General features: G+C 41.6%; 1 protein-coding gene across 4 annotated transcripts in view; it reads right to left on the bottom strand.

Moving 5' to 3' along the window:
- tfdp1a (transcription factor Dp-1, a) overlaps positions 1 to 16,627 on the bottom strand; it is a 153,862-nt gene that overhangs the window by 39,712 nt on the left and 97,523 nt on the right. For 2 of the 4 annotated variants that reach the window (XM_070882810.1, XM_070882809.1), the window contains 3 exons: positions 13,436 to 13,502; positions 11,466 to 11,566; positions 9,317 to 9,438 (listed from right to left, as the gene is read on the bottom strand). In XM_070882810.1, the coding sequence (XP_070738911.1) occupies positions 9,317 to 9,438; positions 11,466 to 11,566; positions 13,436 to 13,502 (290 nt within the window). Of the gene's footprint in view, positions 1 to 9,316; positions 9,439 to 11,465; positions 11,567 to 13,435; positions 13,503 to 16,627 lie in introns of those variants that run through there. The other 2 variants (XM_070882811.1, XM_070882812.1) reach the window with 2 other exon arrangements.

Here is a 16,627-nt window from a genome sequence, read left to right as displayed (position 1 = left end):
TGCACGTGTCTGGTATTTTACTCCTTCGTCACATGAAGCCACCCAGGATATAGCAAGGCTAATAAACCCATGGCAGATTCTAGTGGATAAGGCCCAGAAATTATCAATTCCATCTGTGCCAGGCTCTTTTTACAAAGAAAGATGAATTGCCAAGTAGAAGAGCTTAATGTTACAAGTCTTTTACTATCACTTCAATTAGATCATGAGTTGCAGAACAGCAATAACCTCAATAGCAGCTCAACTTGTAACAAAGGTATGTGTTAAAGGCTACTAAGTCTCAAAGATTAAGATCAGAAACTCAGTTCAAGCAAGCACATTTGTGCCAGGAAAGCGGGGGGGGGGGGGGGGGGGGGGGAGTCAAATAGCACTCAACAGGAACATACAAGAAAATACAATTTTGATCCATTGAGCCAGCCCCAGAGTACAAAAGCAAAATACATGGTTCATCAACTATATCCCTCAATTGACTTTCATTCCAAATGCCTATTCAACTCCATCTTAAAATGATTGTTGCCATCCATTTTGATCATCTCTCTGGGCAATCTATTCCAAAAATTCACCAATCTCCCTATGAAATAGTTATATTTGTTCTGTCCATTCATCTTCCCTCTTCTGAACTTCATTTCACCTCCACTCAATCATGCTCTGGCCATGGTAAACAGTTTTCCCCCAGTGTAGTACTGACTGCTCATCCTGCTCAGGTTAAAGGAACTCGGCTTCTGCAGTCTCACGTTGTAGCTCAGGAACCGGAGGCTAGGTATCAGATGGATACTTCACTTTAATTCTTCCAGTATCAAGGTGGATGACCTCACATTTTCCTACATTGCATTCCATCTGCCAAACCTTAGCCCATTCACTTAACCTATCTAAATCTCTTTGCAGCCTCTGTGTCCTCTACACAACCCACTTCCCCAATAATCTTTGTGTCATCTGCAAATTTTGTTACACTGACACAAAGATTAGTGGGGAAGTGGGTTGTGTAGAGGACACAGAGAGGCTGCAAAGAGATTTAGATAGGTTAAGCGAATGGGCTAAGGTTTGGCAGATAGAATACAATGTAGGAAAATGTGAGGTCATCCACCTTGGGAAAAAAAAAAACAGTAAAAGGGAATATTATTTGAATGGGGAGAAATTACAACATGCTGCGGTGCAGAGGGACCTGGGGGTCCTTGTGCATGAATCCCAAAAAGTTAGTTTGCAGGTACAGCAGGTAATCAGGAAGGCGAATGGAATGTTGGCCTTCATTGCAAGAGGGATGGAGTACAAAAGCAGGGAGGTCCTGCTGCAACTGTACAGGGTATTGGTGAGACCGCACCTGGAGTACTGCGTGCAGTTTTGGTCACCTTACTTAAGGAAGGATATACTAGCTTTGGAGGGGGTAAAGAGACGATTCACTAGGCTGATTCCGGAGATGAGGGGATTACCTTATGATGATAGATTGAGTAGACTGGGTCTTTACTCGTTGGAGTTCAGAAGGATGAGGGGTAATCTTATAGAAACATTTAAAATAATGAAAGGGATAGACAAGATAGGGACAGAGAGGTTGTTTCCACTAGTCGGGGAGACTAGAACTAGGGGGCACAGCCTCAAAATACGGGGGAGCCAATTTAAAACAGAGTTGAAAAGGAATTTCTTCTCCCAGAGGGTTGTGAATCTGTGGAATTCTCTGCCCAGGAAAGTAGTTGAGGCTAGCTCATTGAATGTATTCAAATCACAGATAGATAAATTTTTAACCAATAAGGAAATTAAGGGGTATGGGGAGCGGGCGGGTAAGTGGAGCTGAGTCCACGGCCAGATCAGCCATGATCTTTTTGAATGGCGGAGCAGGCTCGAGGGGCTAGATGGCCTACTCCTGTTCCTAATTCTTATGTTCTTATGATGTTCTTCTTGTAATATGGTGACATGAACTCTAGCACTATCTTATGGAGGTGAAATCCTGCAACTAGGTTAAAAACATACTACAAATCCCAGTTCATAATTTAGTAAGAGGCCACAATACTAGATTATGGTGAAAACAACTTCTTACATGGCTGTTCTCACCTAATCACTGCCAACAACAGGAAGATGTCATACATTACGTTTCCTGTTGATTAACTATGCTTAAACCCAAGTCTGAAGTTCTAGATGCTTCAGTTTATTCAGTAGTGTTCAAAGTTCTGTAATGCAATTAGCATCAGACAAAGTGGATTTAGTGTGGGTGGAGGGGGTGCACTAGAAGCATTTTTCATGCAAAGGAGCAACTGAGAGTTTGCAGTTTTTCACCTTATGGGACAGCTAGGTTAAAAGATGGGATCACTACACTACACTTCAGTAACAATGTACTAATATTTGGGTCAGTGTGCTCTTCACAAACAACTTGCCAGAATTTCTAACTTTTTGATCTTAATGCCAAGGTGTGTTTTTCTAATGCAGTATGAGGAACTTCCACATCAAAGCATGACTTGCAAGCTGCAACAAGTTGGACAATTTTCACCTCATCCTTGAGGGAAAATACAATTCAGTCTTTCTTTCATGTTGGAGATTAAATAAGTCAGTTGCATTTGATATCCACCCATGTCTTCCCTTTGTTCCCATTCTTGAATGCTTCTAGTGAGTTTATAGTAACTTTATTGGGCTTTTCAATAAACTGTAGATCAGGTTTTCAAAGGAATCGCATACCTTTCCTGCTTTGACTTTCTACGCTTCTTACTTTTCGTCTCATGGCTAGATACTAGCAATATTGAAGGAACAGGACAGATCATCATAAGAAATGGCCTAAGGCTACTGGCATGAAACCCCACGCCATATTCTTCACTACATTTGGGTCATTGGTATTTTGAACCATCCAATGCCAGTTAAGCCCTTTGATATCTGCATGCAGGGGAATTCCACATGCATTTGGAACTCAATCAGGCAGACAGTTGAAATCTGCATTGATTTTTTTAGGGCAAGAGTAACCTTTAAAGACATGTGGAAGTATGATATCATAGCTATTACTAAGACATGGCTGAAAGAAGAGCAGGAGTGGCAGCTCAACATTCCTGGTTACAGGGTTTTCAGATGATGGATTAAAAAGGAGGAGGGGTTGTCACAATATTGGTTAAAGAAACAATTACAGCTGTGAAGACGAATAATATATTAGCAGGATCATCAAATGAGGCCATATGTTCTTCAGAACAAAAACGGGTCAATCACACTGCTGAGAGTGTACTATAGACCCCCACCAAATAGTCAGGAGATAGAAAAGCAACTATATAGGCAAATTGCCGAGAAGTGCAAAAACAATAGGGCTGTAATAGTAGGGGATTTCAACTACCCTAATATTAACTGGGATAGAATCAGTGAAAAAGGTATAGAGGGTGCAGAATTCTTAAAATGCATTCAGGAGAACTTTTTTAGCCATTATGTAGCAAGCCCAACAAGAAAGGGGGTGATTCTGGACTTTGTTTTAGGGAATGAAGCTGGGCAAATAGAAGGGGTATCAATGGGAGAGCATTTTGGTGGTAGTGATCATAATTCAGTTAGATTTAGTGTAGTTATGGAAAAGGACAAAGAAAGGCTAGGAGTAAAGGTTCTCAATTGGGGAAAGGCCAATTTTACCAAGCTGAAATGCGATTTAGCACTTGAAGGTAAATCAGAGAAGAGCAGTGGGAGGCATTCAAGAAGGAGATAGTGAGGGTTCAGAGCAAATATGTTCCCACAAAGTAAAAGGGTGGGATGTCCAAATCTAAAGCCCCCTGGATGTCAAGAGGCATACAGGGTAGGATAAGGCAACCAAAAGAAAGCTTACATCAGATACCAAGAGCTAAATACTGCAGAAAACCTAGGAATATAGAAAGTGCTGCGGTGAAATTAAAAAGGAATTTAGGAAAGCAAAGAGAGGAATGAAAAAATATTGGCAAGTAAAATAAAGGAAAACCCAAAGATGTTTTATGAATATATAAAGAGCAAGTGGATAACTAAAGAGAGAGTGGATAACTAGAGAGAGTTTGGTCTATTAAGAGACCAAAAAGGTAACTCGTGCATGGAGGTGGAAGACGAGAGCATGGTCATTAATGAATACTTTGCATCATTCTTTACGAGAGAGGAACATAAGAAATAGGAGCAGGATTAAGCCCTGCAGCCCCTCGAGCCTGCTTCGCCATTCAATTAAGATCATGGATGATCATCGACCTCAACTCCACTTTCCCACCCTATCTCCATATCCTTTGTATTCCCTAGACTCCAAAAGTCTATCTATCTCAGCCTTGAATATATTCAGAGACCCAGCATCCACAGCCCTCTGGGGCAGAAAATTCCAAAAATTCACAACCCTGAGTGAACAAATTCCTCCTCATCTCGGTCTTAAATGACCTACCTCTTATCCTGAGACTGTGCCCCCTAGTTTTAGTCTCTCCAGGGGAAACAACCTCTCAGCATCTTGTATGTTTCATTCTTCTAAACTCCAGAGTATAGGCCCATTCTATACAATCTATCATAAGACAGTCCTCTCATCCCAGGAATCAATCTAGTGAACCTTTGTTGTACCACCTCCGAGGCAAGTATATCCTTCCTTAGATAAGGAGACCAAAACTGTGCACAGTACTCCAGGTGTGGTCTCATTAAGGCCCTGTACAAATGTAGCAAGACTTCCTTACTCTTATACTCCGATCCCTTTACCATAAAGGCCAACATGCCATTTGCCTTCCTTATTGCTTGCTGTACCTGCATGCTAGCTTTCTGTGTTTCTTACATAAGGACACCCAAATCTCTCTGAACACCAACATTTAAAAGTTTCTCACCATTTAAAAAACATTCTATTTTTCCTACCAAGTGAATAATCTCACATTTCCCCACATTATACTCCCATCTGCCACCTTACTGCCCACTCACTTAGTCTATCTATATCCCTTTGCAGCACTTTGTGTTCTCCTCACAGCTTACTGTTCCACCCAGCTTTGTATCGTCAGCAAACTTGAATACATTACACTCAGTCTCTTCATCTCGGTCATTAATATAGATTGCAAATAGCTGAGGCCCCAGCACTGATCCTTGCAGCACCTCACTAATTATAGCCTGCCAACCTGAAAAAGACCCATTTATGCAGACATTGTAGTTAAGGAGTGCAAAATATTAGATGAGATAAACGGAGAGAGGATTAAGGGGTTCAGCATCTTTGAAAGTAGATAAATCGCCAGGCTGTTGATGCAAGATAGGAAATAGTGGAGACTCTGACCATCATTTTCCAATCCTCTGGCTGTAGGTGTGGTGTTGGAGAACTGCTAATGTTGTACCGTTGTTTAAAAAGGGAGAATGGGATAGACCAAGTTAGTACAGGCCAGTCAGTCTAACCTCGGTGGTAGGCAAATTATTGGAAAGAATTCTGAGCGACAGTATTAATCGCCATTTAGAAAGGCACGGATTAATAAAGGACAGTCAGCATGCATTTGTTGAGAGGTCATGACTAACTAACGATTTTTTTTTTGAGGAGTTAACAAGGAGGGTTGACGAGGGTAGCGCATTTGATGTAATCTACATAGATTTTAGCAAGGCTTTGACAAGGTCCCACTTGGCAGACTGGTCAGAAAAGTAAAGCCCATGGAAAAGTGGCAAGTTGGATCCAAAATTGGCTCAGCGGCAGGAAGCAAAGGGTTATGGTTGACTGGTGTTTTTGTGACTGGAAGGCTGTTTTCAATGGAGTTCCGCAGGGCTCAGTACTTGGTCACTTGCTTTTTGTGATATATATCGATGATTTAGGCAGGATGTAGGAGGCATGATTAAAAAGTTTGGAGATGATACAAAAATTGCCTGTGTGGTTGATAGTGAGGAAGAAAGCTGTAGACTGCAGGAAGATATCAATGAACTGATCAGGTGGGCAGAACAGTGGTAAATGGAATTCAATCTGGAGAAGTGTGAGGTCATGCATTTGGGGAGGGCTAACAAGGGAATACACAACAAATGGTAGGACACGGAGAACTGTGGAGGACAGAGGAGTGCATGTCCACAGATTCCAGAAGGTAGCAGGACAGGTAGATGAGGTGGTTGCTTTCCTTTATTAGCTGAGACATAATAAGATGGTTACTTTCCTTTAAGAGCAGAGAAGTTACGCAGTGTTGGGACCATTGCTTTTTACTATTTTAATGAATGATCTGGATTCAGGGGTGTGTGGCACAATTTGCAAATGATAACAAGATCTGAGAGAGTGCTAGAACTGTAGAAGAGACTTGTCTGATTCAGGCAGATCTTAATGTGTTGGGAGACTGGACTCAAGACTGGAAAATTATGTATAACTTAGATAAGTGCAGTGTTATTCATGTGGGCAGGGCAAATGCTCAACATCCATACACAGGAAAAGGCATTAAAGATGGAGGAGATAGAAAGAGATGTGGGTATTCTAGTGCATACATCCTTAAAGGTACACGAGCAATGCCGTGCAGCGGTAGCTAGAACAAATAGGGTGCTAGGGTGTAACCATAGGACAATTGAGTACAAAACAAGATGTACTTGTCTTGTCCTTATACAAGACCTTAGTCATACTGAGTCCAGTTTTGGTCTCCTCACATGGTGGTGATATTGATGCACTGTGGAGGGTGCAGAAGAGGGCCATGGGACTAATTCCAAGTCTAAAGCATCTTAGTTATCAAGATAGTTTAAAAGAGTTTGGACTCTTTACCTTAGAGCACCGTAGACTTTTGGGGGGGGGGGGGGGCAGAGAGCAGGATATGATTGAGGTTTATAAGATAATGAAGGGAATAGACAGTGTTCCAGCTGACAGTTTATTTCAATTAAATAGGTTAGGCAGGATCGGGGGCACAAATTTAAGTTGTACAAGGGTAGATCTAGGTTGGACATCAGGAGGTGCTTCTTGTCAGAGAATAGTAGACCTCTGGAACAAGCTGCCCTTTCATGTGATGGATGCAGACTCACTGAATTTCTTCAAGCAAAAGCTGGACTTGTTTTTCGGCAGAGATCACCTCTTACAGAAGATAGGTGCTGCAGGGAATTTAATGTCCAGAGTGATCTCCTGGACTAGTTTCGACCGCCTAGATGGAGAGGAATTTCCCAGATTCCCCGCCCCCCCTAAATTGGCATAGGTTTTTAATCTAGTTTTTTTGGCCTCTCCCAGGAGATCACATGGTTTGGGGTGGGGTGGAGTGTATATGTTGTGATACACAGGTATCACAATTGTGTGGGACCAAGCTTGATAGACCGGATGGTCTTTACCTGTCCGTCATTTTTTGTATGTTCGTATAAGAGCTGGGAGATTATGCTGGAAGTGTATAAAACACTAGTTAGACCACAGCTAGAATATTGTGTACAGTTCTAGTCACATTACAGGAAAGATGTGATTGCATTAGAGAGGGTACGGAGGAGATTTACGAAGATGTTGCAAGGACTGGAGAATCTTAGCTATGAGGAAAGATTGTTTTCTTTTGAGTCAGAGGGGAGACTTGATTGAGGTGTATAAAATTATGGAGGGGCCGAGACAGAGTGGAGTGGAAGGATCTATTTCCCTTAACAGAGAGGTCAATAATCAGGGCATAGATTTAAAGTAATTGGTAGAAGGATTAGAAGAGAGTGGAGGAGAACATTTTTTCACCCAGAGGATGGTGGGGGTCTGGAACTCACTTCCTGAAAGGGTGGAAAAGGCAGAAACCCTCATCACATTTAAAAAGTACTTGGAAGTACACTTGAAGTGCTATAACCTGCAAGGCTACGGACCAAGAGCCAGAAAATGGAATAAGCTGGATAGCTCTTTTTCGGCTGGTGCACATGGGCCGAATGGCCTCCTTCTATGCCACAAATTTCTATGATTCAATATTAGGACCCTACAGATGGTGCGCAATAGTTAAAAATATAAAGTCGCTGATAGATTTAGTACTTGGGCAAATGTGTGCTAAGTTCTGAATAAATGGATATGACCACAGGAAAAAGACACAGCTGCACATCTATCATCTAAACATAATAACGTAAACTTAAAAAAAAAATCCTACCTTGAGCAATAGGCGGCATGGGGGAAGGGAAAGAAAGACATGCATTTATATAGTGCCTGTCATGACCTCAGGATGTTGCAAAGCATTTTACAGCCAATGAAGGACTTGCGAATTGTGGTCACTGTTGTAATGCAGGAAATGTAGCAGCTAATTTGCACACAACGAAGTACCGCAAGCAGAAATGAATTAAATAACCAGATCCATCTGTTTTAGATGTTGAGTCAGGCATAATTATTGGCCAGGACATCAGGAGAACTCCCCTGCTCATCTTCAAATATTGCCATGGGATCTTCCAATTCCACTCGAGTGGGCAGATGTCCCCTCAATTTAACATCTAATTTGAAAGACAGCACCTCCGACAGTGCAGCACTCTCAGAAACAAATTACTTTCTTCCCTCTCAACGATGCCCTGCTCCCTTTGGATGCCGCACCCGCTCCAACAGCTGGATGGTCTTACTTATTTCTAGGTCTCTGCAAATATTTCACTGTAACCAGAATATTATGCAATGTGCAACTGCAGCCTGACAGGACTGTTTTCTCCAGTTTTCTGTATCTCCTGTGGGATAGATTACTCTTCAGCTGGTGCAACCTGAAGTAAGGAACTCACTGTGAAGGGCTCATGGTGGTGAATCAGTATCGTGCCACTTTGCAGCACAGAATGCTAGTATATCAAACTGGTGCACCACACTGCCAGAGGAAGGATGTCACTTAATTTCTGTGACTTGGCTGAGCTAGAATAATGGCTGTGTACAAACTTATAAAAATATTGGACAGTTTGAGGAAATTTGCCACATAACTAAGATGGTGGGAGAGATTATACTTTACATAGGCTACACATTGGTTTCGTTATACAGACACTTTCTGAACATTAATGCATTGCCTCTACTTAGATGCTCACTGCAAGATCTGCCTCATTCTCCGTAGTCAACAATTAGGATTTGCAAACTGGAATGGATTGACAAAATGTGAACCAATGAGAGAATATACAACTTAACCGTTTAAGACTGTTTAAATGATCTTCCTTCGCCAGTTAAAGGACTCAAGAGTGGTGGGAGTTAGACGAGCAAAATATGAAATCCATTTTTTTTGTGGATAACCAAACTTGATTAAGCTTTGAGCAGGTCTGCTTTACTTCACTTCAAAGTTGCCTGGCCCACAGAACCTTTATAAATTTAGAGTACATTGGGGCCTTTGTCCCAGTCAGAATTTCACAAACTGTAGCTTAAAGTAGAAATGAACCTCAACGAAACAAGATTATACTAAAGACATACCGCATATGTTTTACAATACAGTTTAATTTTATACACTGATGCAAAAAATATATTCATTAATTCCTTAAAGTATAATCTGAACATTCTCCTTACCCTGTACTCCACGGAGAAGAGTCTGATGCCTCACCCTGAGTTAACATGTGTATATTAGGACCATGGGGGCTTCCCACTAAAAGAGTAGGTGTTGTCGGTGTCCGTTGAGGTGTAGTAATGATCTAAACAGGAAGTGGAAGAAACAGAAAAGGATTGAAAACCACAGTAAATTGTTCAAATGCACAGGACAGTTTAAAATTGTACAGCAACATTTTGGACCTTCCCAGATGACATTTCAGAAACTGCATCTCAAAGTAGAAATGAGCCTCAACAAGATTATATTAATTTAATGGTCAAATTTATTGTAAATTGGATATTCTTTATAGAAAAACTAGACAACAATAAACATCATGATGCATCAAGCTCCAAGATTAATGTGCTTTCCTGTGAGAAAGATAATTGCAGTATTAAGATGTACGTCATAGCTTCTCAGTATCATTATCAAATATTGCGTTATGGATTCCAGGTCTAGTATCATTATGCAAGTATACAGATATACAATTGCATGGTACATTGGAAATACAGCATGCTGTGCCATAGTGGCAGGATCAGGTTTGCGACTCGGATTTCCCCATACGACAAGTTAGGAGAATTTTTTTTAAATAGAGCAGGAAAGGCTTGAGGCAGATATCAAGACAATTTGAGGAAAAAATTGAATACATATTTGAAGTAGGGGAAGATATGGCCATGGATAGAAATAAAGGCAGTAGGATTAGCTTTGGTTACTCTAGCAAAGAGCTGGGAAAGACATAAAGGGCCAAATATTGCAAGGTGCTATGCTGTCAACGGCTGTAAAGGTCTCCTGCCACTCATTCCTCACTCAACCGCGTGGACAGAGGCCAAAAATCTGTAACTATGATTTTTTTCTCTCTCTCCCACGTTCCAACCCCACATGCCTTTTTATGTGGCAAGTATTTTTCCTCCCCATTCCTAATTAGGTCTCCTTGTACCACACACAATCTCGGAGATGAAGCGACTTTCTCCCAGATCTCTGCCAATGTTGATCGAAAGCTAGCCATCAAGAGGCACACAAGAGCAGTTTAGGGATAACTTTCCAGAAAGAGCTAGGCAGTTAATACCATGAGAATTAAAAAAAACTATTACAGGTATTCTGTTTATGGCTGGTGTTACAAGTACTGGAAAAAAAAAATCAATCTTACCCCTTCCCTCCCCCCCATCCTCAATTATCTTCCTTCCTCTTCTGAAAATGGGTTATTCTCTGCTGGAATACAATACCATTACCATCAGAAACCATCAAAAGATGTAAAAGATGGCATTGAGTGCTGGTAGCCTGTTCAATTATGTGTGTATGGGGGGGGGGGGGGGGGGGGTGGGGGTGGAAAGAGGGGAGACCATACATATGACAGAAATGTTATGGAACTAGCCAAGCGTGGAGTTGAAAAATCGAGGGAAGTTAAGTCAAGTCAGAACATAACATGGCCAGTCACTGCAGTAGTGCAGAGAAAAGGCACAAGATAAATCCTGACCTTGAGAGTTAAGTTGAGGAAAGAGTGGAGAATCTGGGGCCTTCAGCTTTGAAAGGAGGATAATGAGGGGAGACATTGTAGAGGTACAAGATATTAAGGTATATAGAGAAGCAAACCCAGTACTACTTCAAGGAGATCTTCAACAGTAGTACAAAGGTAGAGGTTCAAACCAACAAAAGGCAAATTTAGGAGTGATATCAAGAAGTTCTTCATGAAAGATCAACAATTGGAATGGTTTACAAATACAGAAGTGAAGGCCAAGAACATGTAGTCATTTAAGAGTTAGATGCTGTGATAGGGCACTGTAAAACAGTTAAGTCAAAATGGCCTCTCTCATTCCTATTTATTTGTAAACTTGTCCTAACTTATTAACCTCGATAATGTTCCAGCAGAGCTCGCTGAATAGTGAGCAGGAATCCGAGTGTCTCCCCTCTCTTCTTACATAAGTGCACATTAGTGTGAGGAATCGGGCTGAGCTGTAATATCCTTGGCACTGCTAATCAAGTTTCATTGACCAGGCTCAGATCCAGAGTACATACTTGGGTACGGTATCAGAGAGCTACCAACACTCACAGAACCTTCAGAAAAGAGTGAAAAAATGGGAAAGAAATGCTGTTATACTGCAACAATCAACATTTGGTGTTCGAAAGCAGCATCCTTACCATCTGAGGAGCGTTACTAACATTTGATAGCCCCAGTGTTTTTGGCAAAATTTGTTTCCCTGGGGTGGTGAGATGCGAAGATGCTACTGTCACTAATGCAACTGTAAAGAGAAAAAGAGAGGTTGCAGGCACCAGCACCATCTTCTGGTATTCGCATTAGCAATTAAAACATTTGGTAGTTCAAGACATTCTAGCATCTGTATACTTGTCAATTACAAGAAATAAAAAGGAAGCCAGCTAGATGATACAAGATACAGGGAAACAAGGTTGATCATTTTTTTTTTTTTACAACAAATATGTAGTATTTAAACTTGCTTGTACTGCTGTATTTTTTTGGTTATAAATGAAGCCAATGGATGGCAACACTATCCAAAACAACTTCTCAAAATACTTTTGAAATTTTAGTCTTGAATCAAATGTTTTTTTGACAGAAACTAATAGCTGGAAGCAACCATAGCACTATACTTCTTATGCAGGAGAACCTTGCTTTCAACCTTAATAGTCAGTCCCATACTCCAGTCAAAAAAAAGAGATACTGCTCAGCAGGCACGATAGAGACTTCGATCCCCTAATAGCATGGTCCATTTAGGACTGATGTCAGGAAGCTTTTCACATAAAATATAAACAATTAAAACTGAATCTCTAGGTATGGTAGAGTAGCCATAAAGACCAGATGGGGGACGAAGATGATCTCCATCAGGGGCACCACACCTTGCCTCTGCACTTCTGGAATGAAGGGGGTGTGGGGAACAAAATTAGCTAGGATTCCTGTGCAATGGCCAGTGATCCTTTCTGAAAAGTACACATATGTGGATGTCAGGGGAGAACAGGACTGGGCTCCTTAATCAAATAGCATGCTGACACTCACTGTCTAGACTCACTTCAAGAATAGTCAATTAGGTGAGGTACCAGAGGTCAGCCGGCACCTGTGAAACATCATATTATGGATTGGAAGAGGAACAAAATTCTTCTTTAAAGGAAGGGAAAATGTTGCTTAATGGTACTTGACAAAGTAAAAAAAATTGCTAACATGCATACAAGATTCACTTACATAAAAGTATTGATTGCACATTTCACTTTGTTCTGTCCGTGCCCATTTATGTAACCGAAGTCGTAAACAACTCTGAATATTTCATTTTGATGTAGGTTATGAAGCTAATGGCACCATCATTGAAGTGAGTGAATGCCATGTCAACCACCATCACGGATGAAGCCCTAATAACTTGTTCTTAACTTCCAGCTTGGAATACCCTTGCAGACAGCCAGAGCGCACAACATAGGTTGATTACCTCAAAAAACAACTGCTGATATCCTCTTGACTCAGCAGAGATCAGGAACAACTATAAATGTAACCGAGTGAAAATCCACATCCTTCCACTTAATCGCACAACCATCAGCGCATCATTGTGTTGCACCAACAGACTGCCAGGTCTGTGCTAGATTCAGTTCCGCATGGTACAGTACAGCACCGATAAGCTGCACCACAAATTGATGGGGCATGGCTTTGTTCAAGCGGAGTTACTAATCATAGTCATATTGTCATACAGATAGCAAGCAGGGGACAATAACGCAGGGAACAATCATGCCAGGCCATTCTCACACACTTCCCAATGATTGGTTTCGGAGTACAATTGGCAGAGGTATAGGAGCGTGTTATCTGCTTATTGAAGGGAAACGGAGAAAATGCAACCAGACTTCACTTTCTATTATCGATTTGCAGCTTGTGAGAAAACCCCAGTCTATCCACCCATTATTCAACGAATTTCTTCTGAATAAAGTTCCCTATACTCCCATCCTACTTCTATCAATTAACCAGACAGTAACCAGCTACTGTACCCTGCCAGTTTTAAACCGAATTAGGAACCGAATTTCCCAATAGAAGGAAAATGAATGGATACATTCCACAGCCCCCCCACCCCCCAAACACATTTTAAAAAATGAAATACATTATTAAATATCAAATTACTTACTTTTTGCTGGACTAACATTCTGATCTGTAAAAACTTTGATCTCGCCATTAGTTTCTATGATCCCAATCTATGAAAAAGAACGAATACTATAAATACTAATTTTACTCGAGTACGCTTTAATGAGCAGTGTAATGTAGATAAGTTTGAAAATTAATTTTAGCACTATTTTTTTATTTTTCCTTCTTTTAGGTCTCAATTTTTAACCAAGGAAACAAACAGACAAACAAGCAATTTGCTCTTGGGCCTAGGTAGAAGGATTAAAGGGAAGTCGATGAAAACTTTCTTTTCCCACTTAGAGGGTGGCGGGGCTCTGGAACTCATTGTCTGAAAGGGTGGTAGAGGCAGAAAGCCTCAACGCATTTAAAAGTACTTGGATATGCACTTGAAGTGCCGTAACCTACAAAGCTACAGACCAAGAGCTGGAAAGTAGGATTCGGCTGGATGGCTCTATCGGCCAGCGTGGGCACGATGGGCCGAATGGCCCCTTTCTGTGCCGCAAATTTTTATGATTCTCTACACATGCTGTTTTGTAGAAATCCAACTCAAGGCAACTCCCCAACTCATTTTTTCCTCCGTGTTGATAAGTGTAGTCATCACCCTTTACCTAGCAGTATAGGCATGATCAGGAACTCAAGTCTGCAGGGAATAGCCAGTGCCAACCCAGGTCATGCCACAAAATTACACCAGCATCTCACCATATATCTTACACCAGTAAGATACAGGTAGATGACTTTACAATATTTATGGTTATGTGGCAATTCAGATAAATGCACTCACTTCCTCATTAATATTACACAGCCAGCATAGCTATCCTGTATGGTTAATTGACTCTTCAAAGCAAGGATTTTGGACCAGTTTACAACAACAACTTGGATTTATATAGTGCCTTTAACGTAGTAAAATGTCCCAAGGTGCTTCACAGGTGCGTTACCAAACAAAACTCAACACCAGGCCACATAAACAAATATTAGGACAGATGACCAAAAGCTTGGTCAAAGACTTCAGTTTTAAGGAGCATCTTAAAAGGAAGAGTTAGAAAGGCGTAGGGAGGGAATGCCAGAACCAGGGCCACCTGTGGTTGAGGGATTAAAATAGGGGATGCACAAGAGGCCAGAATTGGAGGAGTTCAGAGATCACAGAGGATTGTAGGGATGGAGGAGCTTGTAGATAGGGAAGAGCGAGGCCATGGAGGGGTTTGAAAACAAGGGCAAGAATTTTTAAGTTGAAACATTGCTGGTCCGGGGAACCAATGTAGGTTAGTGAACACAGGCGTGATGGATGAACGGAGCTTGGTGCAAATTAAGATATGGTCAGCTCAAGTTTATAGAATCACAGAAAATTACGACTCAGAAGGAGGCCATTCGTCCCATCGTGTCAGTGTCAGTTGAAAAAGAACTAGCCAGCCTAATCCCACCTGCCAGCACTAGGTCCATAGCCTTGTAGGTCATGGCTCTTTAAGTGCACATCCAACAACTTTTTAAATGTGATGAGGCTTTCTGCCTCTATCACCCTTTCAGGCAGTGAGTTCCAGTGCCCCACCACCCTCGATGATTTGTTCCCCCCTCATCTCCCCTCCAATCCTTCTAGCGCAGTGGAGGGAGTACTGCACTGTCGGAGGTGCTGCCTTTCGGATGAGACGTTAAACCAAGGCCCCATCTGTTCTCTCAAGTGGATGTAAAAGATCCCATGGCACTATTTCGAAGAAGAGCAGCAGAGTTATCCCCAGTGACCTGGCCAATATTTGTCCCTCAATCAACATAACAAAAAAACAGATTATCTGGTCATTATCACATTGCTGTTTGTGAGAGCTTGCTTGTGTGCAAATTTGGCTGCCGCGTTTCCTACATTACAACAGCGACTTCAAAAAGTACATCATTGGCTGTAAAGCGCTTTGAGACACCCGATGGCCATGAAAGGCACTATATAAATCCAAATCTTTCTTTCTTTACCAACTGCTTTAAATCTATGCCCCATGGTAATTGACCCCTCTGCTAAGGGAAACAGGCCCTTCCTATCCATTCTATCTAGGCCCCTCATAATTTTATACACCTCAATTAAATCTCCCCTCGGCCTCCTCTGATCCAAAGAAAACAACCTCAGCCTATCCAATCTTTCCTCATAGCTAAATTTTTCCAGTCCTGGCAACGTCCTCGTAAATCTCCTCTGCACCCTCTCTAGTGCAATCTCATCTTTCCTGTAATGTGATGACCAGAACTGCTGCAGTAATCAAGCTGTGGCCTAACTAGTGTTGTATACAGTTCTAGCATAACTTCCCTGCTCTCATATTTTATGCCTCGGCTAATAAAGGAAAGCATTCCGTATAACTTCCTGGATCAGGAAGATGGTTCTCCTATGCTTTTTGGAAATAGGAGGTGGGTGGGGTGGATTGACCCATCCACCTCCACGGAGGTGTGTGGGGTTGCTGACCCATCCACCTCCATGGCACGAACCTGGTATTGCAGTACTTCCAGGAACGGTGCTTGGGCTCTAGGCCTTTTGGCTAAGAGCATTAGCGCAGGGTGATCCTTGATGTGTGCAAGGTGACCTCTGGCGTTTGTGATCTGACAAAGAATTGGAAAGATTGGCTCCGAAAAATTAAAAAAAAAAATTCCATATAACTTTTTAACTACCTTATTGATCAGTCCTGCTACCTTCAAGGATCTGAGGACATATACTCCAAGGATCCTCTGTTCTTCCACACCTTGCAGTATCCTCCCATTTTTTGTGTATTCCCTTGCCTTGTTGCCCCTCCCCAAATGCATTACCTCACACTTCTCCAGATTGAATTCCATGTGTCACTTTTCTGCCCTACTGACCAGTTCATCAATATCTTTCTGCAGTCTAAAGCTTTCCTCCTCACCATCAACCACAGGCTAATTTTTGCATCATTTGCAAATGTCTTCATCATGCCCCCTACATTCAAGTCTAAATTATTGATATATATATATATACTACAAAAAGGGCACTGGAATCAATCTTCCAGTCGCAAAAACACCCGTCAACCATTACCCTTTGCTTCCTGCCACTGAGCCAATTCTGGATCCAATTTGCCACTCTCCCTTGGATCCCATGGGTTTTACTTTTTTGATCAGTCTGCATTGTGAGACCTTGTCAAAAGCCTTGCTAAAATCAATGTAGACGACATCGAACACACTGCTCTTGTTAACCCTCCTACTTATCTCCTCAAAAAAA

The sequence above is a fragment of the Pristiophorus japonicus genome, chromosome 6 (assembly GCF_044704955.1).
Source record: "Pristiophorus japonicus isolate sPriJap1 chromosome 6, sPriJap1.hap1, whole genome shotgun sequence".
Lineage (NCBI taxonomy): Eukaryota > Metazoa > Chordata > Chondrichthyes > Pristiophoridae > Pristiophorus > Pristiophorus japonicus.
Note: the sequence above shows the minus strand (reverse complement) of the source record. Positions and strands in the feature narration are given on the sequence as shown.